Genomic DNA, 27,954 nt, shown 5'->3' with positions numbered 1-27,954 from the left:
TGAGAACAAGGTTACACAATGTAACAAAAACACTCACTCATAAATACAATATGCCATTTCAACAAATATAACTATGGAAAGGTACTATACCAGTGTTACCCAGTCTGCTTATGTACCCTGAACCAGATTATCAACCCTGTATCAAAAAGGTTTTTTAAAAAGCCAACACTGAATCAGTACAAGTTACTGTAAATATCAGCTAAAGCAAAACACTGTCACAGTCCCAATGTTGAGAAAACAACAGAAAGTAAAGCAGTTTTCTTCAAGTCTCAGGCTTTCCACCAGATGTGGAAAACTACAAATATATATCTGTGCAAAAGTGCAGTAGGAGGCTCAAGGATTCATCCTGACTTACTTCCATTAAGGCACTTAATTTGTCTGGAATGTTGTGAATATTTACCCTGTAAATCATTAAAAATCCAGTGGAGACATAATGACTTGTAGCTACATAAATATCTTATTATCCTCATCCTCAGGCACTATGTTTTGTGTTGGCTGAGGGCAAAAAAGCCCAGCTTAGTAAAAAGAAGCTGCCTGGTGCAAAGCGGTGAAATCTTACATGTGTAAAGGGTTTTTTAAGATAGATGACAATGGCGTGTTAAAGTTATCAGCTGTGCAATTGTAACAAAAATAGGAGAAAGAATCTTTGAAGCGTCTTTAGAGGGATGCAAAAAGTGCTTCCTGAGATTGTATAAGCATATAGCAGAGCCCCCCAGCCATCAGTAATTAAGGATCTGCACGTCAAACAGGTCACACACTCCCTCATTGTCGTCCAGGTTGAAGCTGTAGTCTATGCCTGCATGTAGAGAGAGGGGCATCAACGAGAATACTGTAAAACACAAGTAGGACAGAGAGAGACATATAATCAAAATGATATATGCAGTCTAAGTAATCTATAACTGTTAACAGGCTGTGAGATGCTTACCATCAGTAGACATCAGCTCATCAATGAGGTCAACAGCTCCTGCAACAGCATGAAAAGCACTGTTTTTTAATTACTATTTTTTTACAGCATCTACTCCAAAGCGTATTGAAAAATGTACATTTCTGGACAGTTTAACATCAATTCATAAGCAACAAACCCAGATAAAATAGAAAAAGTAAGTAAACTCAGGTATTTCTCTCATCAGTCCAAGTCATATTGGAATGAATACAATCAATAAAAAGTGATCTCAAAGGGGACATTTTATCCACATTACAGTAGGGCTGGACCATTTATTGAATTTTAATCACGCTATCAATTTTGGCCTCCCACGATTACAAAAATCTAATAATTGACTTAAAACAATTATTGTTCGGCCCGGCTGTAAATTTGTAAACAAAAAAAGCTCGGCAGCCAGGGGATTTTTGTTTTGGTAGGTTTTGGTTATTTATTTTTATTGTTTTTACATATTGCTATTATTATTTCCATTTATCATTTTTATATATATATATATATATATATATATATATATATATATATATATATATATATATATATATATATTCACCAAATGCTTTTGGACTTTTGGTTCGTCAGTTGTCTCCCCTCATCTAACATAAGGTGAACTTAATATCAGCCACCCAGAACGAAATGCCACACTAGTTGTTTGGATAGTTTGTCAGCTTTCTTTCTTTTTATTCTTCTGATGCAAATTGGCAGACACAGTGATTTGAATGTGAATGTCACGTCCAATCAAATTTGCGGTTGGTGGCCCAAACCGCTCTGATTGGTCGTGACTTGAGATGCAGGCAGGAGGAAACCTACTGTGCTTTTCAAATTCACCAGCCGCCTAATAAATTCACTGGCATTTGGCCAATATGTTCTTGAACTTTGTGTTTACTTAGGATATCCCACAGCAGCACTGTATGTAAATAACAGAGGGACCTAAAAACCATATGACCCCCTCAAAGCCTCTACTGTAAACAAATATTACATTTTCCCCACATCTCACAGCTGTATGCAAGCTGCTCGGTGTTAACTGTATTTATTCATATCGCTGCGCCTTACCCTCTCTGTCATCCTTCATGTGGTCTCCAGGAGCGTTGAGCTTCAGCAGGGTGCTCATGTCCAGTACAGACTGGAACTCGTGGCCTGCCAGGTGCATCTGCTGCTGCTGCTCCAACACTGGCGCAGGCTGAGCGTGACACACTGCAGAGGGGGATGGGAGGAGGTATGACAAGAATAATTAGCAACACAGGACCTTTCATGAATTATTACACTTGCAGTGTTGTGGAGTTCAATTGTTTGGATCTGGTATTATAAGGAGAGGAAGAGTTGTTTGGTGAAGCACAGGGAGAGTGGCTACAGCAGAGTATAAGAATAAAGACAGTTCAGTAAATGTTGAGTTGCTGTTGCAGTTATTCCTCATTTTTGATGACAGACGTTCCTGACTGGGTTTCACTTTGTCAGTTCAGGGGCCCTGCTTGTTTCCTAGAAGAGAACACTGACTCATCTTTTATAGACCTACATCCAGTTAATGACGTCTTCCTGTAACTGTAACTGTCTATATTTAGTCTCTTCTCAGAACAACAAATGCAGACACTTTTCCTGCCGTCAAATTATAAGTATACAGGTTTCATGGCAAAGAACATTTTAGGCATTACAAATATTGGTTATTGAAAGTTTACACATTGTTTTATATTTTAGCATATGTCATGGTATAAACCAAAATTCAAAATCACTTAAATATGAAGGAAGTTTTGCACATTTAAGCCAATTTCTTACAAGCAGTTGAAATGTTATCGTCCTAAAACAGTAAAAAAGTTGAATTCTCAATGCAGGTTTCGACTCACTGAAACACAAACTACTCTCACAACTTGCTGAGACTTGAAACTTGCTTGAGACAGGGGAGCCACTAAGACTGACGTTACCACTTAATATGCTCCTACCTCTTAAAGTTACATTACAGTCACATTGTGATGAGAGCAGGAAGTCTTTTAAAAAAAAAAAAAAATACTGTTCCTACATGTTGACACATGCTGACATTTGATATTTGAGTATGAGTCAGTTGCTAAAGTGCAACCTTTTAAAAACAATAATCGCCCAGATTTTCATGATCCATTTCTCAAGGTCAGTATTTTCTTTCTGTTATTCTTCAGGATTTGATTGCCTGGCAACTCTGGTCAGCGGTTCATTGATTTTGATTCTTTGGAATGTCACTGAATGGAAAACTGTCAGCTTGAAACTGTATTACTGGACTAAAGTACTAAAGTGTACAACAGCGGGAAAAAACTGCAAGTTTATTAGGGACACCTAGCTAAAAGTAATGCAGGCTTATACAACAGCGCTTCAAGTTTATAAAGTTCAGTTTGTGTTGAAACTGTTTTAGAGATGTGTTTTTTAGAGACCTTGTAGTTACTGGAAGGACAATCCTAGAATTTATTTTACCATTCTAGACTGTACGGTATCTGTGCTATTCAGGTTTAATATATAATTCTGATAAGTTTTCACATACAGGTGAGGACATCCAACATTTTGGCAAGATGCTACACAGGACACTGAAATTGCCAACATTTTATAGCAGCTACAACAAGGACTGAATTTAACATCCTCTGACTTGTAGTGGAAGATAGAAAGAAAAATGAAACTGCTCCAGTGTGACAGTACTTGTGGGTTTCAGGTTAGAGTTACGCCACCTTCTTATTATGGGGAAGTGTTTATTCTGTGCTTTTTATTCCCATATTTTTTTTATTTATGGTGTAATCCAACGAATCCACGAGTTTCATGAGGAACTTATGACATATTATATTTTTCCCATAACAAGCCCATTTTACACCCACTCATTCTCAAATCTCAAAGTCCCTGTCCTTACCCATCTGTACGTCGGGAGGGGTGGATGAGGGTGTCAGCATTTCATCATGATCTGGCAGCACCATCTGCTGGTCTGAGCAGAGGGAATCCTGGCTGCAGTAGGAGGTGGTTGTGTTGGAAGTGGAGTACCCAGACGTTGAGAGAGGGAACCTCTGGAGGCTGGCGGGGGTGCTAGGTGGCGTTGGCATTGGGCAGATGTCGTCGGTGGGCGGCACGGGGAACACCACGGGTATTGTGGAGTCTGAATCCCTGTTGATGAGCATGACCTGGATGGGGGCAGACTGGCTGCGTAGGTTCACTTGGTACTTCTTCTGACCACTCTGCCCCTGAAACACAGCAACATGGAGATCAACTTACAGTCATTAATTCTTGACCTGCATGTTTTTAAGTAGGAGCTTAAGTACAGCACCCAAATTACACTTAACATGCCACAACAAACTTACTATGGCATTAACCAGCTTTTATTTTATTTATTACAGAATACATATGGTCCGCCATACTAACTGACTCTTATAATAATCGGAACAAAACCTCATGTGTCCAAATCAATAAAGCATGCTTGTGACCAACCATTTCAGGTATTGGCACCTCTAGTTGAGTCCCAGCAGGAGCCACCACAGCCAGAAGAGTGTCCCCACTGAAGGCATTGCAGATGTCTTCATGTGTCACAAATGTATAAGTGAGGAAGTGTTAAGGAAATGGGAACAGGATTAACACGTGAGGAAAATGGAGGCAATAAACTGGAAAAACAAGTCGGGATTAGCCTGGCTCTGATTCCACAAGAGACTGACAATAGCAATTATATTTATAATCCTCTCTTTGCAGTATTTTCTCTGTTCAATAAGCAAACAGTGGTAAAAGGATCAAATGGGGATTTTTTACCCTATGAAATTAATAAATGGAGCTCCAAGAGGCCTTGAATTACAAATTGTAGAGTAAGAGATCTCCCTCTCGCTCAAGAGAGAGACAGAGAGAGAGAGATCCAATGTGAGGGTGGGGTGTTTTTGGTTTCAGCTTGACTTAACATGAATTGTTAAAGCACAAAATTACAGTTTGTGCACTCATGATTGTGAAGTGAAGAAAAGAGACATCACACAAAAACAGACACCTGAATAAAAATTGAACCTCAAACACTCAAAAGGATATATGCTAGTGACGGGGTCATGGTTGAGGTGTTTAATGTTCTCCTCCAGCCATGCCTTCTGGTTGTCCAGCTCTTTCTCTTGAGCGTCTAGCTCAGAGAGATGGGCCTTCAGAACGTTCACCTGCTCCTGCACCTCCTGGGTTTGGCTTCCCTTGTTTTCCCCCCTGGACACGAAGATGAATGATGAGAGAGGGAATGAGAGATGTGAACACCAGTCAAAACGCTGGTACTGTTTTGCCATTATAAAAGGAACAAATTTCACTAGAAAAAAAATAAATGAAGGTGAGGAAGATGCTAATTTACATACAGTACTGTAGAGATTGTCAAGAGGTTTCAAAACAGTGAAGGCGATCAAAAATGTTAGTAACAAATTAACATTTAACTGATTCTAAAATATGAAAAACAGTGAAAACTTGTTTTTTTCAAACCTCCACTGGATTATATTCTTGTTTTTCTTCTCAATCAGCCCCACACCTTCCAGCACATTGGTGATGTCATATATCCTCCTCTTCTGTTTCACTGCCAAGCTGTCTGCAGCCTGTTAATTCGGAAACACGTTCCGAAAAGAGTCTTGGTGAGTGAGTGGAAGGACTTTCTTTGACAAGAGGATTTGGCAAATAAAGCTGCACAAACAGCAAATCAAACCCCTTGGCATAAGAGGACAGTTATACAATAGCAGAGGAGGAAGGAGGAGGGGAAGGGTCTGAGGAGCCTGCAGTGTAAACATTAGCTAGCTTTGGCGCGCAAGTAGAGAGGGAAAACTCCTTCATCACTGTGATAAAAAAAAGAAGATGGATTTGTAGGAAGAAAAATAAACTGAAGTAGTTTCTGGCCACACGTCAAAAAGCTAAGAGCAGATAGTAAAACTGAAAAAAGTCTTTAATACGCATTTTTTCTAAATGTCTCTAGTTACTCACAATTTATGGAGCTTTGTAATAGTTACAGCTGACAGCCATAAACAATAATAATAATTTGAGAGACGGCAGGAAGTAACATTCAAAAAGAACAAGCGCTGGTTAGCACATCCAGGTTTTTTGACATCTGTACAAAAATGTCAAGGATGACAAAACAGATTTCAAGATTGTGATCCTTGATATAAAGACAGCAAACAACCACTTCGGAGAAAACTCACTGTCATCTGACCCTTGATTGTCTTGCCTCGCTTTTAGGAGCCTTTGGATAAGCCCATCTCCAAAATGACAAAATGTAATAATGCAAGTCTCAGACCTACTATGGAATTCTTGGCGTTATGTGGTTGTGCTGTGATTTAATGCATTTCTTTTCCATAATATCAAAAACTGGGATGTTTTCTTCCTGTCAACGCTCCAAAATACTGTTTTTTTATATAATTATATTTGCCTGCCATTACATTTGCATATTAAAATACAGAGCAGGAGTGTCAGACTGTCCAACTACTAGCAGTGATGTAGCAAAGATGGTCTTTGAACACCACCACAGGTTCATTACAAGGAGGTTCATGGGAATCTTAATTAAAATGGGCAGGTTAAGAAGCAATAAAATAACATTTTAAGATTTCCAGTTGACCTATAATGAACAGGAAAAAGCTAATTTATAGTCTATTTTACAGAAGACTAGTAATTACCCACACCATCCAAAAACAAAAGCAGCTTTTTACTGCTTGTGAGTTCATCCAAAATTAAATGCAGCTTTTTCCTGCTTGTGAATTAATCCAAAGACAAATACAACTTTTTACTGCTTGTGAGTTTATCCAAAATTAAATACAGATTTTTACTGCTTGTGAAACGAGGAGGCCTGGTTAATGGCGGCTAGCTAAGACCACCTGGGAAAACAAATCAATGCACCTGACTGGCCCCGTTTGTGACTGACAGCCCTTTGTTCACATCTGCTGCCTGAATGGTGCCACCAGAAAAAAACAAAAAAACAACGATTAAACTCCCCCATAAAACCAACAACAGTGAGCTTGCCCTCGCCGTTTCACTGACCACTTTCAAATCAAGGACGCCATCCTTCGCCTCTTGCAGCAGACTGACAAACTTCCTTGTAAGGAGCCCCAAACTTTTTTCGTGGCGACTCGGTGTCGAGCGTGCCGTCTCCGTCGTCTCAAACTCCATCTTCTCTCTATAAAAATAAACTTCTACTTGTTTTTAGTGAGCCGCACCTGCATTAAACTACAAATTACGTACATTTATTTTCATTCAGACGCGTCGTCTCTGTTACCTCAACGGGACGTCGGCAGTACCTGTTTAAATGAACAGACGTTACGTTGGGTTACAGTTGCTACGGCAACCCTTGTCCAGCTCGTGCCCTCTCTCTGTCACCCGAAATATGACTCCGCCCCCCCTTCTGTTACCATGGAGACCACATGATCAGAGCCAGCGCTATGAGCGTACTGATCAATCGAAGTATTGGAGGAGCCCATTTCAGCAAAAAGAAAAAGAGAAGAGTAAAAAGAAAGAAAAGAGTGAAAAGTTAAATAAGCATGATTTAAAAATAATAATAATAATAATAATAAAGAATGAACACCAGATTTATGAGAAACTACTGAAAGTTGACTTAGTGTCATAATCATGTTTTACTTCATTTTGAATGAAAATCTTTTACTTAACATTATTATCTAGATAATAAAGTTGTTATTTCAATGAATCATGGTCAATACTAGGGTTGATTTATAGATAAGGTTAATCAATGTCGGATCTACCTTTTGTTAGTTTATGTTGAAAAAATGTAATTGAATCAACATTGTATGATGTTATGATTGAAAAGCCAACATTAAATAAATATTTTCTCAATATGCTGTACATGCATTTTATAAGTAGAGAAGTGGTTGAGACCATTATGGGAGGAGGGGAAACTTTCATATTCTAAATTAAGCCATGTGAACAATAAATCATGATTTTTTTAATTATGTAAAAATCTTATGAAGATTTGTGTGTAATGTGTAATGATAAAAAACATCTACTCTTGATGTTGACATATCGTTTGACTTGTTATCTAAGGATTTTATTTCAGTAAATCAAAATTATGAATTAATATCTCAGAAATTTGACTCGTCCAGAAATTTGTACTCGTCCAGAAATAGTGTTTTAATTTGATCAAGTATATCTTTTAATCTATTTTTTGTTTGTTTTGTGTTCAGGTTTTTGGGTAAATGGTGCTAAGCATGAATTGCAAGGTTCCCAATTTGATTCTGGTTTGATACCATTACATGTCATTTCACTACTATCAATTCTTCAATAAAAAACATAAAATGCACAAAAAATACTTAAATCATTACTTTCCTTTTCCTGGTGGAAATGGGTTTCCGTATTACTGCACTAGGCATACCATAAAGTTTTTCTCATCACGTAGAAAATGGGTCACTTCGTTGTATTTTACCAAACTGGCCCTCATACTATATATAAAAATCATATCAAAATGTTATATGCAATTTCAAAACACCTGTTAAACTAAATTAATATATTATTGTCTTTGTTGTACCCAAATGTTACTTTTAAGATATAGGGGCAAATCAACATTATTGATAAGCACTATACCACAAATAGCCAACAAGGATGAAGTGTCATAGGAGATACTGTGTAAACTTATCCTGAGAAAAATGCATTGAAAAGATTATTGACACATGAAAGATAATAGGATGTTATCAATAATTTAGATGATCATTTTACTTGGAAAATTTAACACTCACAAAACAAAATGGTCAAATTCCAAGCCGAAATGTAAAAATACTGTTGTCTTTTCTATGCTCATTTTCTAGTATTAAGATTACTCTTAGTAGATTCATTGTATAAAGTACTTTAACAGAAAATGCATTCACCAAGTTTACTTCACATCTGGAACTTGTATAAATACAATGTTGTTATTGGTAAGAAAAGAGACAATGAAATATCCTCAGAGAATTTAATGGAAAATAAATTAAACTAAAAACAGCAATAACTTAACATAAAAAAAATAACAGGTAAATTGACTTATTTAAAAAATGCAACTTTTGTGTGTTAAAAGTCTTTCAGTACACTGGTGAGACGCTTCATTTTTTCTTCCATGATTCTCTTGTTAGTTTCTGTCTCTTCCAGGAGTTGACGCATCTCCTCCTCCACATCAAATACCTAAAATACGCAGACAGACAACCTCAGCTGCAGAAAACACATGGTCATCACATTCAAGAGAGATTCAAGAGATTTACAATGCCTTGTTGGATGAAATGCAAAGAATTAAAATAGGCATGATTAGAGATAAGAAACAGGCTGAACTCCATAGAGGCCAGTTTTATTGATGATACTGTTAGTCTGGTGAATTCTGTAAATGCATATCAGAATAAAAGGTGTTGCATACTTTTCTCTATTGATGATTTTCAAAACAAACACATTTTTTTCTTTTGTTTGCTGGACTGCATGAAGACAATGAACTGCTAGACCAAGAATGTACATTTTTCTACAGCAAAACATTGTTTCCATCTTACCCTCTGATTGGCCTTCTCTATCTGTTTCTGCTTTTCATTAGCCAGTCGAAGCTGCTCAGTTTGATGGGCAGCCTGGATAGACTCCAGCTGCCGACGAAATGCATCGTCCACACAGTGCAACTTCTCGACTGCATCTCTGTAGGACAGACAACCGCAAATAAGACATAATGTTGCATGAGGTAATGTAAGGCACTTGGTGGATGTAAATCAAACTGCTCTGGGTACATTAAGATAGTTTGTAGGGCAGATGGAGACATAAACTTTATTTAAAACAAAAACATTTCACCCATCTGCTCCTGTTTCAAGGGCAACATCTCTAAAATGAGAGAGAATTCATCAGTCATATGAGATTAGAATTACAAGTCTAAGTTCTCAGTTTTTTGGATTTGGAAGATAAATGTTTCTGTTCATTTTGGCCAGGGCATGTATTAAACAAACCCAAAACTTTTCAGGAACAGGCATATTTGGTTTTTATTTTCAGGCTAAAGAGTGACATCATTTTATCAGCCTCCTTGACCTAGAAAATAATTCCCCTGTCCTTCAGGATTTAAAGGGAGCTGCACAGCTGCTCTTACTAGCTCCCAGCAGTTGGACAATAATAGCAAACATTCTGGTAGATATGGAAAAACATTCAAAGTGACAAGTATCCTCTTAGGTTTCGAATGCATTTGAACATCTTGTGCCGGATTCTGTCCAGAATAATTGCTCCATCTATAAAACTGTACCTGTTAATCATGTCCTTAATTACAAACAAGCAAATACATAAAAATACACACACATTTACATAGAACAGATTCAGCAGATTCTTAGGAATGATCCTGAAATGCTTCACAAATACAGGTCCAGGATGCGAAAGAAAAGGAATTAATGAATTCAGTTTTGCTCATTATCTTGATATTTTGACATACTTGTGAGCTTCTGTTGCTTTATCTCTTTCCTCCAGCAGCAAGCGTTCCTTAGAATCAAAGTTCTCCTTCATGCGCTTCACCTGGCTCTCTAGTCGAGTGAGCAGTTCTGCCTTCTCCTGCCATTTCTTACTGGAATCCCTAAAAAGGAAAAACATAACATTTAAATCACTTATTAAAATTTCAGTTTTAACTCTTAAGAGCTGAATTTTTACATGCTTAATATGTGTATGCATAATTGTGATGGGAAACTTGCCTGTAAACTGTTTTAACCTCCTCAAGCTCTGCCTCCTTGTCCTCCAACTGCTGTTTCAGCTCCTCCTTGCGCAGGCTGAGATGCTCCAGCCGCTCTCTGAGGTCTGCCAGCCGAGTCGTTTCCTCTTCGAGCTGCTGCTGGAACTTCTTCTGGACCTGGACCGCCTCCTCACGCAGCCTACGTATCTGTTCGTCACGCTCCTGCAAGGCCTATACAGCAGGAAGCCAGAGGAAACATAGAAACTGCTTCAGCATATGTCGAGATAAAAATAGTATAGGATAGATACACACATACATACACAAATGTCCGTGGTAAAATACACAAATATAAAAGGTGACCTATTTTGGTATGATGTTTTTTTGTTGCTATTTTACTCTTAATTCAACAAACTAATTTCAATTTAGTATCCTGCTACCTCTTTGAGTTTGCGAATGGTTTCTGTCTGGTCATCAATGATTCTGGTTTTAATTTTGAGGGCATCGCTGTCCCTTTCATTCTGTTTCTTCTGTGTCTCCAGCTCAGTCCCCAGCACCTCTATCCTCGCCTCCAGGCGTCCACGATCCTGAGCTAGAGATGCTCCTGGTAAAAAAAGAAACAAAAAAATGTAAATTACATTTTATCTCTCATGGGAGCAATTATATAAAAACTGTAGGCTTAAACTTAATTCCTTTGCCTCTTATTCTTTTATCTAGGTTTATACACTTTATTCAGTATCTAGGTTTATACACTCTATTTGGTATTAAAATATTTCTGTATTTCTATGTTGTTTTAATGGATTTTATTTCCTTATATGAATCATTCAAAGTTTTTCAGTTTGAAAGGAGCCACTGTGTACAAATAAGAGCATGTGTCTCCCAAATAACCACTAGATGGCAGGCTTTACTTGAAACAGATGAAATAAAACATCAGCACACAGAGTTTTAAACCCAACAGTTGCTGCCATCTTCATACTTGATAAACTATCTTCATAGTAAAACCTCTAACATGTTAACAGTGACTCACTTTACCCAGGGCGAATATGGAGTATCCACCTGGCAAATACATTATAGAGTAGGACAGACTCAGAAAAGACCTGCACTAGGGCTTCTCAATACACAACTAGCTGTCAGTGTACGCCATGCACTGTAAGAATCATTGAAAGCAGCAACAGTGAGCAGAAAGTGCCCTTGTGAATGTCTCCCACCTTGCTGAGCGAGCTCCTGGCCCCAGATCCTTCTCTCTGCCCTAAGGCCATCTATCACAGACTCTTGAGCTGTGAGCTGAGACAACAGTCGACCCTTGTCTTTCTTAAGCAACTCAAGTTGCAGGCTGAGTCGCCGGTCCTGCTCCACCTCTGTTTCCAAGGAATGCAGCCGGCTCTGGCAGAGAGACAGTATTAATAATCAACAGCCATCTGTCATGGCAGACAGATGGAAAGGCAGCTGGACCATTTAGTATTCCATCGTGTTTCAACGTATACTCCTGTAGGCTCAGGCTGAGCAATATTAACACATATCCAGAACTGACCATCTTTACGCTATCTTAGACAAAATGTGACTTGGTCCAGGAATTTTCTCTTAATTTAAGTGTGAATCAAAAATTCGGACAGATCTTTGATGTGGTGGTGTACCTTTAGTTCACTGACAGCATCTTTCTTGGTTTTGATGAGCTCAGAAATTCGTTTCTTCTGTTCCTTGACCATGGCTGTGAGCTCCTGCACCAGAGCACCAGATTTCTTCTCTCTCTGTTGCGACTGGCTTAGGGTCGCTTTGAGCTCCAACAGCTCTGCAGTCATTTGATCACAAGCCTCTTTTACCTGCAGAAGTAGAGTGAGGATATGGACGTGAATGTGAATCCAGACATTTAGGAGACTTTGGTCCAACTATTATGAAGTAAACTGACAATTCCATCAATCAATGTCATTTGAGGTCTGGCAGAACATGTTTTAAGGGTCAAGGATTAACAGAAAGCAATCTTTCAAAAGTTTCCACAAGTAAGGATTTGGTTGGCAATCTTTTTCAGAATTTTCAAAAGGTCAAAAGGTTGAAGACTTAAAGTAGCAAATTGTGCAAGCAGTAGCAATCAAGAATAAGATTACATTTTGTGCAAAGACTGTACGAAATCTCTAACCATATCAAATAAGTACAGAACGATTCAAATTCAATCCCTTTGTACAGCTCTCATATAGCTCTCTTCCTCTAGCAATCACACATTACTTGTCCGGAGTAAAATGATCCTAATTCAATCTCAACTTATTGCTATCAGGGTGAAAAAATTCCACTAAGTCTATCTATATTGGGGTCAATTCCCATTCAATCATTTCCCTTCTTACTGGCCACAGAAATCATCTCAGCTGGACTTTACAAGGAATGTGGAGGAAAATTTAGGATGTAACACTTCAGTGATTACAGGCCATCTGTATGGCTGGTGTCCATCTTTCTGCAGACCTCATAGAAGCGAGCAGCCTCGATGGTTAGTGCCATGCGGAACTCATCCTCCAGAGCAGCGTATTCTTTCCTGCCCTCCACCAGTTTCTCCTCCAGCTCCGCCTGCCTGTGGGCATGTCTCTGCTCCGCTGATGCTACTTCTTTCACCACTGCCTCACGGAAATCTGCCCCTCCCGGCTGCAAACGCAGTTCCAGCTGTTTTCTGTAGAAAGAATGCAAACAAGTAAGAATCGGACGTTGACTTATTTAACAGGGTACTGGTTCATAGCCTTTATGCTATAATAATTTAAAAGTGAATAATATGAAACTCTACCTGTATGTTACTTAACAGGAGTGTGCACAAAAAGTTTAAAACCTCTGGAAATGTGGTTTGAAATAATGAAAATGCAAATATGTTGAATGTCTCATTAATCATCCAGAAATCTGAGTGAAAATAAACGTTCATTATTATTAGAAAACCTAGTTGAAAAATAATCATTTTTCAAGACCGTGTAGGTGTGGCAGATCATGTTTTGATTGACAACTGCACTGGCCAGGAAAGTTTCAAAAACTGGATGAAAACTAATTTCTGATAATGCTTACAATTATTCACACAAGAGTCTAAATTACATAGTTAGAAGGTTGTTGTGGATTTGGGTTTCCACTGGCTTTACATTTTGAAATCATTCATTTGGATGCAGAACATTTATAAAGGAATTTTGCTACTATTAAAAATTCATGTTGCAACCATTAAATATTAAAACAACAGAAAACTTGGTTTCAAAACTTGTATTTTTCTATAACACTGTATATCCTGAACTAAATAAGCAACAATCAAAGTTCAGAAAAAAACCCCATCCAGCTTATGGTTATTATGTTATTATGTTACATTAAGATATTAAACACTTTCTGGTCTGCTTCATCAGGACTGTACAGATATGGTTTGATCAGATTTGATTCGACAGTGCAGCCAACAGAAACAAATAACCCACAGACTGTCATCAGTCTTTTTAGGTTTATGTTTATTAATATAAAATAATATTGTATTGATAAAGTAGATATTGAGTATGCCCTTATTCCATTGATTCAGAATAGTACCTGTGCTCTTGTTCTCTGGCTGCCAACAGTTCATGCAGCTGCTGTAGTTTGTCTTTGTGCTGGCGTACTGAAACTCTCTGGATATCCAACTCCCTCTTCAGAGCTGCTGCCTTATTTTCCAGCTCCTGGTGCCGCTTCATCTGAGGAAGTGTCAGTACATGATTTATCCATGCATCACACTGAATGACCGTCTCTGCTGAATCATTTTATCTGTCTGCAGTTCATTCACTCTGCATGCTGGATGACTGAACTACTGCACTGGTATAATCAGAAATGATAGTGACATAGGGGGTTCAATGGCACAGTAGGTATCAGGGTGTAATAGAAACAGAATTGAGAATTAAAATGAATGAAATGAACATGAATGAAACAAAACAGTAATACATGTGTTCCCAGGTATACTAATACTACTGTACCTCTTCAGCCTGCTGGCGAGCCCTGAGCGTCTCGCCATGGGAAATGCTTTCCTCCAGTCTGCGCAGTGCAGTCTTATGTTGTTCTTCACTGTTGCGGGCCTGCTCCAGCTGCTGGATTAGGGACTGACACCTCCCCTCCAGCTCCTCAACACGAGTCTGCAGCCCGGAGCGCCCTGATCGCTCCTTTAGCAACGATTCTTTCAGTCTGGATGGAGAAATGTATATAATAGGCAACCGTTTTCTGATGGCCTTGTATGTGGTCTGTTTTTTATCTGAATTATGAATGTGATAGCCTGTGAAATTGGAGAAATATAACATTGTAACATCATCAAAGTCTAATCTCAATGGAGAGAAAATGTATATAAAGTGAAAATAAAAACTGGGGAATGATTATACAAAAAAAATTAACTTTGGTGAAAAGAAAAAGACAAGAGAAAAAACAAGCTTGCACACAGTACAACTAAGAAACTGATAGACTGCTTCCTATATAGTCCCTCCTTCTTTAGATTTGCCATGATGAGCCAATTCTGTCTGCTGATGACCAAGGGAGTCAACAGTAACAGCTGTGTTCAGTATATTAGAAAGTGACAGTTAAGATGGATTCATGCAATACTGCTGACATATGCTTGTCACCGTGCCTCTAATTACAACCATAATGCAGATTTATCTAACCAGGGTGTGATGCAAGTTAGGACAGCACACAACAAAGCTACACCTGGCTCTCTGGCACTATCTGTGCAGTGCAGAAGCATGGACGTTCTCAGCCACACGTGTAAGGATAGAGAGATGAATATTTAATTATAGATAATTATAGCCTCTGGCATTTAAATATAACTTATAAAAAGCATGATGGGCGTATAGGTTAATGATCCTAATATTAAATAGCGTTGTTATCACACACAACTGCAGGCATAATTTAAGGTTTTGGGGTAATGTGTGCTTGATTTCTATGGGACAATGATAGTGAGAAATTTTAATGGTGGGATGGATACTCATTGTTCAAGAATGAGACAAGCAGCAAGCCCTGGTCTCAGGAGAGCCAATACGAAAAATGAAGAGGGTAGAAATGGATGAGAATCCATTATGCAGTTGACAACTGAAATCCACAGAGACAAGTTCAATTATCCCTTTCATCATGATATCTGCTTTAGAGCTGCTGAACCTATTCATGTGTAAGTTTGTGTGCATCTGTGCATGTGAGCATGTATTGTATACCATACCATCTACCATTTTTCTTCTAACCTGTCTGTGGTGTGCAGGGCCATGCTCTGCAGGTCTTTTTCCTCGCTGACCTTTGTCTGCAGGCACTTCAGCTCCTCTGTTAGTTTCCTCACAGCCTGCTCGGCCTTCCAACGCCTCTCCCTTTCCTGGTCACGCTCCTCCACAATAGTCTGCACGCATGCACATATACATTGAGTAAAACAGAAAGGAAAACAACCAAATATATATTTTTACAGAGAAACACAGGAGATTTCTACTCTCCTCTTGTATATGGGAATAACTTTTTTTTACTTACATAACACATTCATTCAATAAAAATAGAAGCTGCCATTCAGTCCACAGGGGACTTAACTATCCCTTACCCTGTAGGTTTCTTCCTCCTTAGTGGACTTGGTTTTCACATCGCCTGAGGCCATGGCAGCTCTCACTGGTCCCCTCCTTGCTGGCCCCACTGCGTCTGCACCCCTTGCGACGCCAGACGTCCCCCTGGGCCCTACAGCAGACTTTGAACTCCTCTGTTTATGATTCTCCTGATCGCTGCACATAAAACAAATCACAGGTATTGAACCAGCAGTAAATTGACTATAAACAGCCCTCAAGCTAATGTCAATCTCTATAAAGGTCAAAGCAGATGACTTACCTACTTTTACAGGTAAGTACACTTTGAATTGAAGTTTGCGCTAATATTTAAAAATCACCTTGCTTTTTATGAGGACAGTTGGGAGGTTACGTAAGTTAAATTACTGAATCTTAAGCACATGTCATCAGTGGCTGATGAAGTAAAATGAGGGGGTAGACCATAGAGGCACAGTCGTTAATCATGGGAGAGAGATGACAGTTGTAATTTCTAACAGAGGGGAGGAAAGTTCAACATCGCTCAGAGAAGAAAATTCATCATCTCCTTTCAACTGAGAGGGAAAAGGATTTACTCTATTATCAAGATACCTGATGATATTAAGTTGATGCAAGCTAAAGAAAATGGAAATATCCATTGTTGCATATTATGTTTGGCTATAATGAATGCAGACATGGCAGACAAACACTTCTGCCTCAGCCAAAAAATGGGCAAGTATGTGAATGTGAATATCATCACTCAAAGATAAACTCTATAATTTTGTGAAAGTGCCCAATAGCACTCAAATTTCTTGACCTTATGGTAACACAGGTGAGTCAGTAAGGCAATCAGAGAGACACCTGTAAGCAATCACCTGTCTGATCTCCTGCCCTTGGTCTCCTTCTTGGTCATCCTCGTGGTTACAGTGTTACGATGTTTTGGGATCCTGGTGCGCCTCCGGTTTTCCTTCCCACTATCGCACTCACTCTCTGACGTGTGGTCTGTGTCCTTCTTGGCTTTGCGTGTCGTCAACACAGAATTGGTAGAGTAACTGGATTTGTCACCCACAGGGGCCTGTGTAAATATGGCAAAAATTCTCATAATATGTGAGGGAATACAATGATGTTAGAATAAGTAAAAACTTAGCAATAGATTCAAAAGACATACAGTGAATGAATATGCAATAGCAGCAACATGTATTGGAACTCTTTAAAAAAACATGTTTATCTAATTAAAGTACAAGGACTTCACTTAAAAGATGTGTAATATCTGTATACTACAAGTACTTAGTCAAGAAGTGACAAATTAAGCAATCCCAAAATGCATGTTTGAAAAAGAATAATCAGTCTTAAATGTGAAAATGCTAAAATACGGCCATAACCTGTTATTGTAATGCAGGCTAAGTATTAGAGTTTTTTTAATTGAAAATAAAATCTACCAATAAGTTAAACTGGGTTGCCTATTATCTCACCTAATGTACACCTCACACAAATACTTAAAGGACTCGTTGGCTTTCAGCTGTGATAAATAAGCACCTGCTGGACAAGCTGGGACACCTGGTGCTCCAGTTTCCTGATGCGTTCTTCATTAACAGGATCTGCTGGATCAGCCACAGTGGAGTGAACCTGTTGGCATCGCTGCTTATCTGGTTGTGCAACTGGATCTGCGATTGTTTCAGAGGCAATCCGCTGACGAAACTGGGTCAGAACCTCATCGATGCGGGGTGTGGTGATGGACACATTGCTTACAACCTGCCGGGAAACTTAAATTGTTTTTGTTTGTTTTTTTCATTTGACTGAGGATATAGTCAGTCTTATTTTAGGGTTCCCACTGCGACTGAGACATAGAATTACATGACATTTCTGGGACTTTCCTGGAGTCATGTTCTTTTCTCAGTTGGTTCCACTGTAGTTGATGGAAGAGAAAACAGATGGAAATTACCATCTGGTGGAATGAATGTAAAAAGTACTGCAAGTATTGGTGACGTGATCACAATCCATCACTGTCACTACACTGGTATGAATCCACATTCCTTCACTGCACAGTATTGCATTAATCAGTGACTAGTGGGAATTTGGTCATTTACAACAACAGACTGGAATATAGGAAAGTACTGTGGCTCAGTGATCAGCACTGCTGCCACACAGCAACATTGTCATGAGTAAGAAAGTCTTTCTAACTTTATACTTAGACCTTATACTTTAGTTCAGGAATATATAACTGTCGCTCTTCAGTGGCTTTTCTGGCATTTTAAAAGTGAGTCGTCAGGGACTGCAGGGGGTATTCACAAAATTGATTTTTTCTTCTTACTGTGCATGTGTGTCTGAACTTTTTGAAATCCAAGTATAAAGAGGTGAAATCAAGTTCACCAATGTCATACTTTTGATACAAAATGCCATATTCATGAATTTGATGGCACAGAAATAATTAACCATAATCCAAGTGTGGATACTTCTGCATTATGAAGCCTCTTAGGTATCAAAAAATGTTACTGTGTAATTATAATATTTTCCCATGAGGTAATACTTATGAATTCACTGGAATATGGTCATTTTATGGCAACATATATTAAAAGAATTACAATTGAATAAATTAATTGTACCACTTCATTACGACTAGCATCAGAGGAGAACAGGAGGTCCACGTAGTCCTCAAGACCAGGGATATCCAGGGGACTATTTATGCCAGAATGCAATGGATTTCCCAGTCGGTCCACACCATCCAGAACAGTGATCTGTGGCAACGACTGCATAACAATGTCCCTGTAACCTGAAGCAGGACATCAACACACATATATTAAGAAAACCTGACATGGCTGGAACTGTGTGATTGTCCACAAATACATTGTTATTAAATTATTCAAAGTGCTGTATGTAAAATCACTGGTATATACGACCTACCTAAAACATCATGTGTTATGGTGCTTGTTGGTGCATGAAATCAAATAATCCATAAATAAATTAATAACCTCTCTATCTACCGTGCATGCTGTCCAAATATGCACTATTGATGTGGCTTAATTAATGAGAGATGGGCAACGCTAATATAAACTTGTATTGACAGCAAGAGTTGTAAGAATGTCCTTGTGGATTTAAACACATCTTGCTGGAAATAAATCATGAACAGGAAGATGTAGATATTGGGTGCAGAGTATCAACTAAAAGGGAAACACTGAAAGGATTTGTACATTCATATAACTGCTGTCAATCCAATTATGAACAGAAACAGGAAGATAAATAGACCACGGTGATCATTATCAGAGGCTCTCAGTTTGACTACCATTGATATTCATTGTGCTTTCATTATGGAAAATACTGGGGAGGTTAATGAATCACTTATTTAACAAAATCCAATAATTATCCTCTAGATTAGTGAATGATTCATCCAAAATAAATAAATAAAGAGGGAATTAAAAATCTGTCAGTTACAGCACACACAGTTTATCTGTTAATACATTTCAAATATTATGTAGCCTATTGTTATATGTTTGCCATAATGTAGTAAATCTTCTGAAAAATCAATTAAGAAACTATTAATGAATAAACCAGAATGTCTATTAGTAATGTCAGTAATCTGGAAGCAAAGTAAATAAATGACAGGTCACCGTATTTTATCACATTATCCTACTCATTGACCTGCAAAATGACCCATAATTGTCCAGTCCTCCCAGAAATACTAAAGGGATAGCTACCACAATATAAACAGAATCTCCTATGGTTTTTAATCACCTCATGTTACATCATCATTTCACTTATCTCATGTCCTACACGTAAAATGTTTCATGTAATAGTATTTACAGTGTGTCCAGTATGTGAAAACAAACTCATTTTCAGCAAGAATACTTCCAGCTATGTAGGTTACAGTTAAAAAATGAATAGTCTCTGCTCCAGAATCTACTCAGCTGCTCTGCCAGGTGCTGCATATTAGCACACGAGCACCCGACACAGCTGAGTTTAGAGGGTAACCAAAAAGTAACCAAAGTATGAAATGACAACCCTGTCAGTAAATTGCTTTGAGCTTTTTTTCTTTTTCCATTACGTTGTGTTTAGTTTGTGCTGTGATGTGTATTTCGCTGCTGGAGACCATTTAAGTTTTATTTTTTGACGTTACAAACTGTGAGACTACCATTAGAGATTGCAGTTGAAAACGCGGTAGCTCCACCTTTAATATCTATGGGTGTATTAGACCCTTGTGAGCAATGTTGTAAATTACTGGGGAGGACTATGTTACATTCATTTTGAATTTATATATAACTTTGGTTTGTAAATTCCACCAAATGTAATGGATCATCATTTAATTAAGGTATACAGTGACAGAGGACTCTATACACTCCAAAATAACAATTTTGTCTTACCTGGCGACCTACAGACAGGATTTTCGGAGCCATTCTGGCTCAAAGTGACCTCACTTAAACCTTGCAATCCCAGCAGGCACTGCAGGACATGATCGATACAGTGCAGGTGGTTGCTATGGAGACTTAAGTGTTTCAGCTTGTAGTCCGGGCCATGGAGATACAACAAGCCTAATGAGGACATGAGAATCACACCATTGAGTCAATCATTCGTTAGTCCTTTGATTTGAGTGCAGAAAAAGATAATTCTGCTCAGTTAGTATTCAACTCACCAGTAAGGTTATTTATCTGATTGTAGGACAAGTTTAATCTAGTTAAGTTCACAAGGCCATTCAGTCCTGGGGTACAGGGAGGGGAAATTAAAAACTGAGTGATTGTACAGATCATACAGCAGTGACAGTACCATCAGAGTAAACACAAGACACAGTAATGAAGAATTATCATCTGGGGAACACCCTCTATGCTGAAACAATTACTGTAAAATGGTGACTAAAGACTTACCTTCAACCTCCGTGATTGTGTTGCAAGACACATTTAAAGTCCTCAGGGATGTGAGGGAACTTAGACCCTCAATCTTAGAAATGCAATTGGAAGAAAGGTCCAAGTGCCTCAAGTGCCAAGCTGAGGTCAGACCCTCGATCCTTGGGATTTGATTGCAGTGTAGATTGAGTGATGTTACAGTGGGACGCAGAGGGACATCCAACAAACTAGACAGAAGGTAATGAGGTGAAAGAACATATTCACTGTGGAGGATAAGACTATGATCACATGATGCCCAAACCCTCTAGGACAATTTGTCCAAACATTGTAGGGCAGCCACTAATGATCCTCTCAAAAGAGGTTATTAGGTGATTGATTTTTGAAAACTCTTTTAATTGAAAAAATACTAATAATAAATTAAAAAGAGCTCAAGGTTACATCTCAAAATACATTTTTGTCTGACAGATGGATATCTACGCAGTCATTTTGAACAAAAATGTATGTAAGTTTATCTGAAGCTTATATGAGGATTCAGCAGTCTGAGTTAGTCATATCAAGTGAATATCTGCCACATTTGCAGTCTTTTTGGCATGAAATTCCCTTTTTAAATCTCTGTTGAATTGCAGTGGAAGAATAGTAACAAAAAAGACTGTAATGTTGAAAGATATCTTCTTAATTTGGCTGAAGCGTCATCTTATTAATAAACTTTTAAATATATTTTGCAAAGAAGGAGGCTTGTGCATATTGTTTTTAGACAGAGCCCATCCTTTAACTTTAGCAACACAAGCTTTAAGTAAACTATCGAAAGCAATAAAGGATGTGTGATTAGTTACCTTGTTATGTTCTTGTTAATAAGACTCAGCTCTTTGTCCTCCATAACGATAATATGCAGCTGCTGATGTTTGACACTCTGTTTGGTGTTAGCTGTGCAACTATTGAAGTCTACAAAAGTAACAGAACAGAACAACCTTACCACTGCTGTCTTATCGGGCTAAATGAATGTAAAATCGGCTGGAAAATAGCAAACAATCATCCAAATCTTTACATGAGTTACCGAGCAGCCTAGCAAGAAGTTTTACTAGCGGCCGAGCTCAGAGGCAGAAAACTCATACGAACCGTCTACAAGATCCAGTTACAGCTGCTGGAGAGGCTAACAAGAGTCCTGTTATGGTTTCTAAAACAGTCCAAAGTTACACATCGTGAGCTCTTAACAACATTTTGATGTTTGTTTATCATGTTGTGAGAGTTGAACTCGGCGCGTCTGGCGTCGCACTTCCTGCTTACATGACGTAGTAACGGTGACATCCGGGAACTGTAGTCCCGCCCATGGACCGAAGGTCATGCGGACATTTAATTATAGGCTATATACTGTATATCTCAAATTTGCATTCATAGTATGTAGGCTATTCATATTATATTTTATATTTTATATTTTATGTCAACAGAGGTGTTAAATAAATATAAACTGTCACATGGAGATCTTGCCAATGTGATCAATGTATGGCTCAGCTCCTAATGACAATTTGACATACAGTGCTAAATTACTCATTTCACTGGATAACGTGCAACAAGAAATATTAATACATAGTAGAGTGGTCTACAATAATGTATAATAATAATGGTTCAGAATTTCAATCACAGATTTCTACAGAGAAGACTCGAAGATAGTTAGTGAACTCTGAGGGAAAGACAATATTAATGAAAGAACTATCCAAAGTACATTAAAGCTGTTGAAATAAAACCATTTGAACCTGTAGCATAATTGTTGTCCCATCTCTAACAGACAGGCTCACAAAATAAATAAAACTGTATAAAATAATTTTTAGGGAAACAAATACAATCATCATTTATTTATTTTCAGGGGTGCTGAGATCAAATTCAGGGATGCTTGAGCATCCTTAAAAAGAGTCTAAAATCACCACTGGTATGTTCCCAGTCTGAAGCTACCACTCAGAGGAGCTAAGTTTACTTTACTTACTGACAGTTAATAGGTACCGTTAGATATCTACTTATAGCCACCATCCACTTCATTAGGTAGCCTACACCTGTGCAATCTAATTCAATCCAATACAACAGCTTTGCCATAAATGCTACTTAAAAACATTTTAAATTTTTGTTGACATTGTCAAAAAAGATGATAATTCTACTTTATGTTTATTACTGAGGTCGTACTAAGTGGTTATATTGAATGGTGTTCCTAATATTTTGTCGACACCATTAACATCCATTAAAGGGGCAAAATATTAGGAACACCATTCAATATGAATATAATGAAAGCAACCCGTTAACTAAATTACAAACATGCATTAAGGACATAAAGGCCTGAATGACCTGCAACTTAAACTCGCTTGGCCCTAAACACCTTAGAAACACATTGTCTAATGATATAACCACTGTGGATGGCATTACTTAGGCCTCCAGCACCACTGTAAGGACCCTAGGAGTTATATTTGATCAGGATCGGGCCTTTAATTCCCACATAAAACAAAATTCAAGGACTGCCTTTTTTCATCTGCGTAATATTGCAAAAAACTAGTCCATGCATTTGTTACTTCTAGACTGGAATATTGTAATTCATTATTATCAGGCTGTCCTAACAAGTCTCTTCACTGCATTGGCTTCTCATAAAATCTAGAATTGAATTTAAAATCCTTGAACCTCACTTTCAAAGCTCTTAATGGTCAGGCTCCATCATATCTTAAAGAGCTTATAGTACCTTATGTACACCAGAACACTGTGCTCCCAGTATATAGGCCTACTTGTGGTTCCTTGTGAGTGTACATACTATGTACTAAGAAATTTGTTCATATATGCTATGTATAGTTAAACATACTATGTACTACATAGCATATACATAGCATATATGAACAAATTTCTTTTCTGTCACAGTATAATGACCGTTTTCATAAATTAGGCATTCATAGCCTGTTTTGTGGGTTATATTGGTCAGAAGAAGATATAAGCAACTAATTTACTAAATGGCCAAAGCAATTATTCCCCTATCCACAGAGGTCCCAGAAGCCCCATATTCAGTGCAATTTAATTAACTGTATTATTACTTGTCTTGTTTTACCTCTATTTGCACAACCTCCACTGGCATGTTATTTTGCATATTCATGTTAAGTCCTGTCCTAAAATCTGCTTGCTATTATGTATTCTGCTTTTTATTACTGATATTAGTCTTAAGTGTTTTTGGTAGCTTACATTTTAATTGATTACCATAGTTGTTATTCCTCTATTAATGTGGTTTCGTTTTCACTGATTTACATTGTCCGTATTGGCTATTCAACAAAATTATCACAAACAAGGCATCACCTGGGGCCAACTGTTCATTTTTACCCAGAGGCATTCTAGTCAGCTAATGACAATACAATAAAAAGCATATGATGTAGGAAACCGCTTTGAATGAGGCTAAATTAATGCCACACAGAGGACAATAGCATACTACATTCATTTATGAAATGTACAAAAGATAAATCTACGACTCTTGTTTACCTCACTGGCCTAGGTGGTAATTGACGTGCCTGGCATTTAATTGATGTTGATTCTTCCTGTTTCTTTGCTCCTTGAGGCTGAGTCAAAGGGGGGGGGGGGGGGGGGGCTTCAAGCTAATGCACATTGGCCTTCTGGCTAAAATCCAGTATTGCTGTTGTTCACATCATTATATATTTGATTATTTTAAGTCCCAGCTGCTCAGCTCAGATTTTGTGCCACCTGCGCCCTTTTGCATCAATTTCACAGTTGGAGAATGTGGTGAATGCAGTAGTTGTTGGCTAAAGTACAAAAAAAAGGAACACAAACAACATGTTGCCCACCAAAACATAATTGAAAACACATTTATTTATTACAAAACATTAAGCACAAACTCTGTCATTGATTTAATTTCTCTTCTCATTTTTGTTTGAGGGAATGCAAAATCTCACTATAATATTTTTTGCTATTTACATCTGCAAATACAAGGCCGAGAAAGAAAATTAACTCTGATCTCTCTTAGTCAACAAATATTTTCACATGCACACAATGGACTGTAATCTTCTTACTGATGCCTTGAAATTATGTTTATCGTCATAAAAGACGTTTCAGACACATACGCATGAATATTTCAATACAAAGAGTATAGTACATCTCGTACACCATGGTTTCCAATCTGGGGTACAGTACCCCCATGAGGGTCACAAGATTAATTTAAGAGATTATAACACTTTCCTCTAATCTTTGTTTTTCTTGGATAGGTTTGCTTCTTCAAGACTCTGGAGAGAAATTAGTTATATAAAGTGAGAGGGTTGGGGGGATCATTTTTGGTTGAACTGGTCATGATGAAAGGCTAAAAGTAAACCTTGTTGCATATTATTGGGGCACAAACTCAAAAGGTTGGGAACCAGTGCTCTAATACACCCAATAGGAATGCGCATAGCAAACCTGAATTGAAGATTGATTTTTAAGAATAGCCCTTAAAAAGAAACAACTTTCCTTCTACAACACAGTTATCATCACCTTTGCATGTGGACATTAACTGCAGGAGATAAATGTAATATACTGCAGACAGATTGTATCCATTGAATTTCATGTGACAAATCAGTCAAAGTGACAAATATCAACTTGAACAATGAAGGAAAAAATGAGAAGAATATACAGCAGACGATAGAAGGCAGTCATTCAGTCTGGGAATTAAAATATCAAATAAACAGTACCAGTCAAAAGTTTGGACACACTTGTGTTTGGACACACTGTGAATCTTTCTTTCCTTAATGAATAAAACCTCTTCCATTGGCCCTGTCTTTGATGTATAGGCCTGTGAAGCAATGCTTCATGCGAGTTGTGTATCCCTGCTCAACTATGGCAACTAATCACAGATTTATAATAAAGACCCTGACCCCTATTATACCCATAATTTCTCTAGCAGCTACAGGCCAGTGATTGATTAAGTTCATCACACGTTGAACATTGTCCATATTAGAGGAGCTGCATGACTGATCATAGTACTCACTGGCAGGTAGCCAGCAATGATAGAACCAATTATACCTGCAACCCTGCCAGTGGCCCTCCTTAACCTGTGAAAATGATGAAACAGTGCTAATGAAGTGAGTGAATTAGAAATGCCATCTGTTGCTGCCTAACCACCACTTACCTCTCATAGGATGTAATTTTCAAGGGCACTGTATTTTAAGAAATTGGATGATTATTCTCATAGCCAATTAGAGACTAGGACTGATGTATAGTAATGCTATAATTAAACTTTGTACATTTGGCATCATTATCTGCCTTTATCTTCACCTCGCTACTTCCATTTGATTTGAAAATGGTTTGCAGGATGAGGAAAAAGTTACACGGAAGTATAACTCTAAGTTAAGTCAGGCAATAAGTTTGCAGACCAACTCATTGTTTCATGCAAAGTTAATAAAAAAAGATAGGTGAAGTTGGTTGGTTGCAAGTCTCAGGAAAAGTAAAGTCTTTGTAGTGAGGAGAAGAACCCCGCAGAAACACAGTGTGCATGTTCCTTTTTTTCTGCAAATGTTTGTGAAAATGAAAGCAACAACACACAGGCAGGCATTTTCTGGGAGGAACGGGTTTATTTCAAAAACTATTATCATCCATAGCTGTACAACAGATGCAATGAATACAAATGATCCATAGTAGCCACATTTTTAACATGCTGATTGTAAAAAATAGTCATCTTTTGATTACCATAAACAGAATGCAAACAGAATTCAAAATGCATCATGTCATGTATAACAAATGGCAAACATGATATGCATATAATACTGTGTGGAGACATTGTGGATCTGCCTGGGACTAAAATACATACTGTACATTTCAGCAAAATGTTTGAATAACACAAATCACATAATTATCAAATGTCAAAGAAAACGTGTTCCTCTTACATTCATATTTATCTCTCTGCCAGCGGCCTGGCTCGTCACAGTTTTCAATGCACAGAAACAGAACAAACATACATTTTCTTTACAACAAAGGAGGGCATTTTATGATTCATCTGATTGATCACGTAACTGTATTTTTATGCACAATACAGACCATAATATATTAAGCACACAATATATTGTCCTTATTTTTCAGAGAGGCAATCAGTTTGAAGGAAAATTATTGATTGCTCTTTGCTGTTGATCTTTCAGAAGTCTGGAGAATATTCATAACCAGCATTTTGATGAAGTACACATCAGGAGTGTCATGTTCTAATGAGGCAAACAAGCAACAAACAAGTTTGAAAAACTCCTCCTCTGCTCTCAGTCACTCTCTTCATTGCTCTCCTTTCATTTAAAGTACACCTTCTTGATCACGAAGGTTTTGCTGGTATCTGTTCTCCCAACTTTGTGCACTGTAGGCTTCCTTTTTCCCCAACTTGCAAAAAGATGAAAAACAGAAAGGCTGCAGTGAAAATGTATTATAATTGCCACAGTGTCTGTCACAGTATCACTATGTAGAAAATGTGGCTATATTTTTAAGATTCAAGAAACACAGAGGAGGTGTGTGGGCTATGACCAACGTTGAAACAAACTAAATTGCTATAAGCCTCTAATATCACCTGCAGCCACCAAGATATCCACCTGAGGACAAAACAGTTCATTATGCCACCATCTTAACGATCTATCATGTTCAGAGCAGCTAAAAGAGATTTCCGTTATCAGGCCCTCGAGGACAGCAGGCAGGAAATGTCAGCCAAGAGGCAAATTAAATCTCATCGCTGTTTGTTCATACAAAGAAAATCAGGGAAGATTTAAATGTCGTTTGATGGAAAGTGCGGATGAGATGGAGTCCGACCTCTGTGGCTGTTCAGACAGTCATCAGTGATAACTGCAGAGAGGCTGACTTTCCTTATGCTCCGAGACAGAGAGAATGACAGGCCATTTAGAGGAATAGAGTGGGGGATTAAACTGGAAGGTATTTCTCACTCTAACACTCTGCTTAAAAGTGGAAAATAAGCCTCAGATATTTGGAGGTGATGATGCTTCTGGCTATAAACTGTTGGGCACTGAAAGGGGTACTGTGCATATGTTCTCTGTACACCATTACATTTCTATTTACCAAATTAAATATCAAATAGGACATATTGTTCAGTAATTGGTTTTCATACAAAGCACCAGCAGAGATTGAATA

General features: G+C 38.0%; 2 protein-coding genes across 2 annotated transcripts; both read right to left on the bottom strand.

Annotated features, from left to right (window-relative positions):
* Positions 1-719: 719 nt before the first annotated feature.
* Positions 720-7,030, bottom strand: e2f5 (E2F transcription factor 5). Its single transcript, XM_053329990.1, has 8 exons — positions 6,902-7,030; positions 5,366-5,475; positions 4,940-5,101; positions 4,364-4,472; positions 3,795-4,119; positions 1,991-2,131; positions 926-964; positions 720-796 (listed from the first exon to the last, which is right to left on the bottom strand). The coding sequence occupies exons 1-8, from the start codon at positions 7,028-7,030 to the stop codon at positions 720-722; spliced, it is 1,092 nt and encodes a 363-aa protein (XP_053185965.1).
* A 1,782-nt stretch (positions 7,031-8,812) lies between these two features.
* lrrcc1 (leucine rich repeat and coiled-coil centrosomal protein 1) lies at positions 8,813-21,786 on the bottom strand. Its single transcript, XM_053329993.1, has 19 exons — positions 21,675-21,786; positions 20,863-21,068; positions 20,634-20,699; positions 20,365-20,532; positions 18,613-18,779; positions 17,546-17,761; positions 16,885-17,084; positions 16,039-16,213; positions 15,698-15,846; positions 14,456-14,660; positions 14,040-14,179; positions 12,963-13,164; positions 12,146-12,331; positions 11,720-11,894; positions 10,952-11,115; positions 10,537-10,745; positions 10,284-10,421; positions 9,376-9,511; positions 8,813-9,022 (listed from the first exon to the last, which is right to left on the bottom strand). Exons 1-19 carry the CDS (start codon positions 21,716-21,718, stop codon positions 8,912-8,914), a joined length of 3,057 nt encoding a protein of 1,018 aa, XP_053185968.1. The 5' UTR covers positions 21,719-21,786; the 3' UTR covers positions 8,813-8,911.
* Between the last annotated feature and the right edge of the window lie 6,168 nt (positions 21,787-27,954).

Source organism: Scomber japonicus, chromosome 12 (assembly GCF_027409825.1).
Source record: "Scomber japonicus isolate fScoJap1 chromosome 12, fScoJap1.pri, whole genome shotgun sequence".
NCBI classification, from domain to species: Eukaryota; Metazoa; Chordata; class Actinopteri; order Scombriformes; family Scombridae; genus Scomber; species Scomber japonicus.
The sequence above is the reverse complement of the archived record's forward strand: the minus strand, read 5'-3'. Positions and strand labels throughout refer to the sequence as shown.

What these genes read in the sequence shown, in the direction of transcription:
- e2f5 (XM_053329990.1), bottom strand. Translation starts at nt 7,030, where the DNA reads ATGGAGTTTGAGACGACGGAGACGGCACGCTCGACACCGAGTCGCCAC. An exon ending in AGGTGCCAATACCTGAAATG is followed by an intron (nt 4,120 to 4,363) that starts GTTGGTCACAAG and finishes GCTGTGTTTCAG; the next exon opens with GGGCAGAGTGGTCAGAAGAA. An exon ending in CATGAAGGATGACAGAGAGG is followed by an intron (nt 965 to 1,990) that starts GTAAGGCGCAGC and finishes ATGCTGTTGCAG; the next exon opens with GAGCTGTTGACCTCATTGAT.
- lrrcc1 (XM_053329993.1), bottom strand. Translation starts at nt 21,718, where the DNA reads ATGGAGGACAAAGAGCTGAGTCTTATTAACAAGAACATAACAAG. An exon ending in TGTCCCAGCTTGTCCAGCAG is followed by an intron (nt 17,085 to 17,545) that starts GTGCTTATTTAT and finishes ATATTTACACAG; the next exon opens with GCCCCTGTGGGTGACAAATC. An exon ending in GCCCTGCACACCACAGACAG is followed by an intron (nt 14,661 to 15,697) that starts GTTAGAAGAAAA and finishes TTCTCCATCCAG; the next exon opens with ACTGAAAGAATCGTTGCTAA.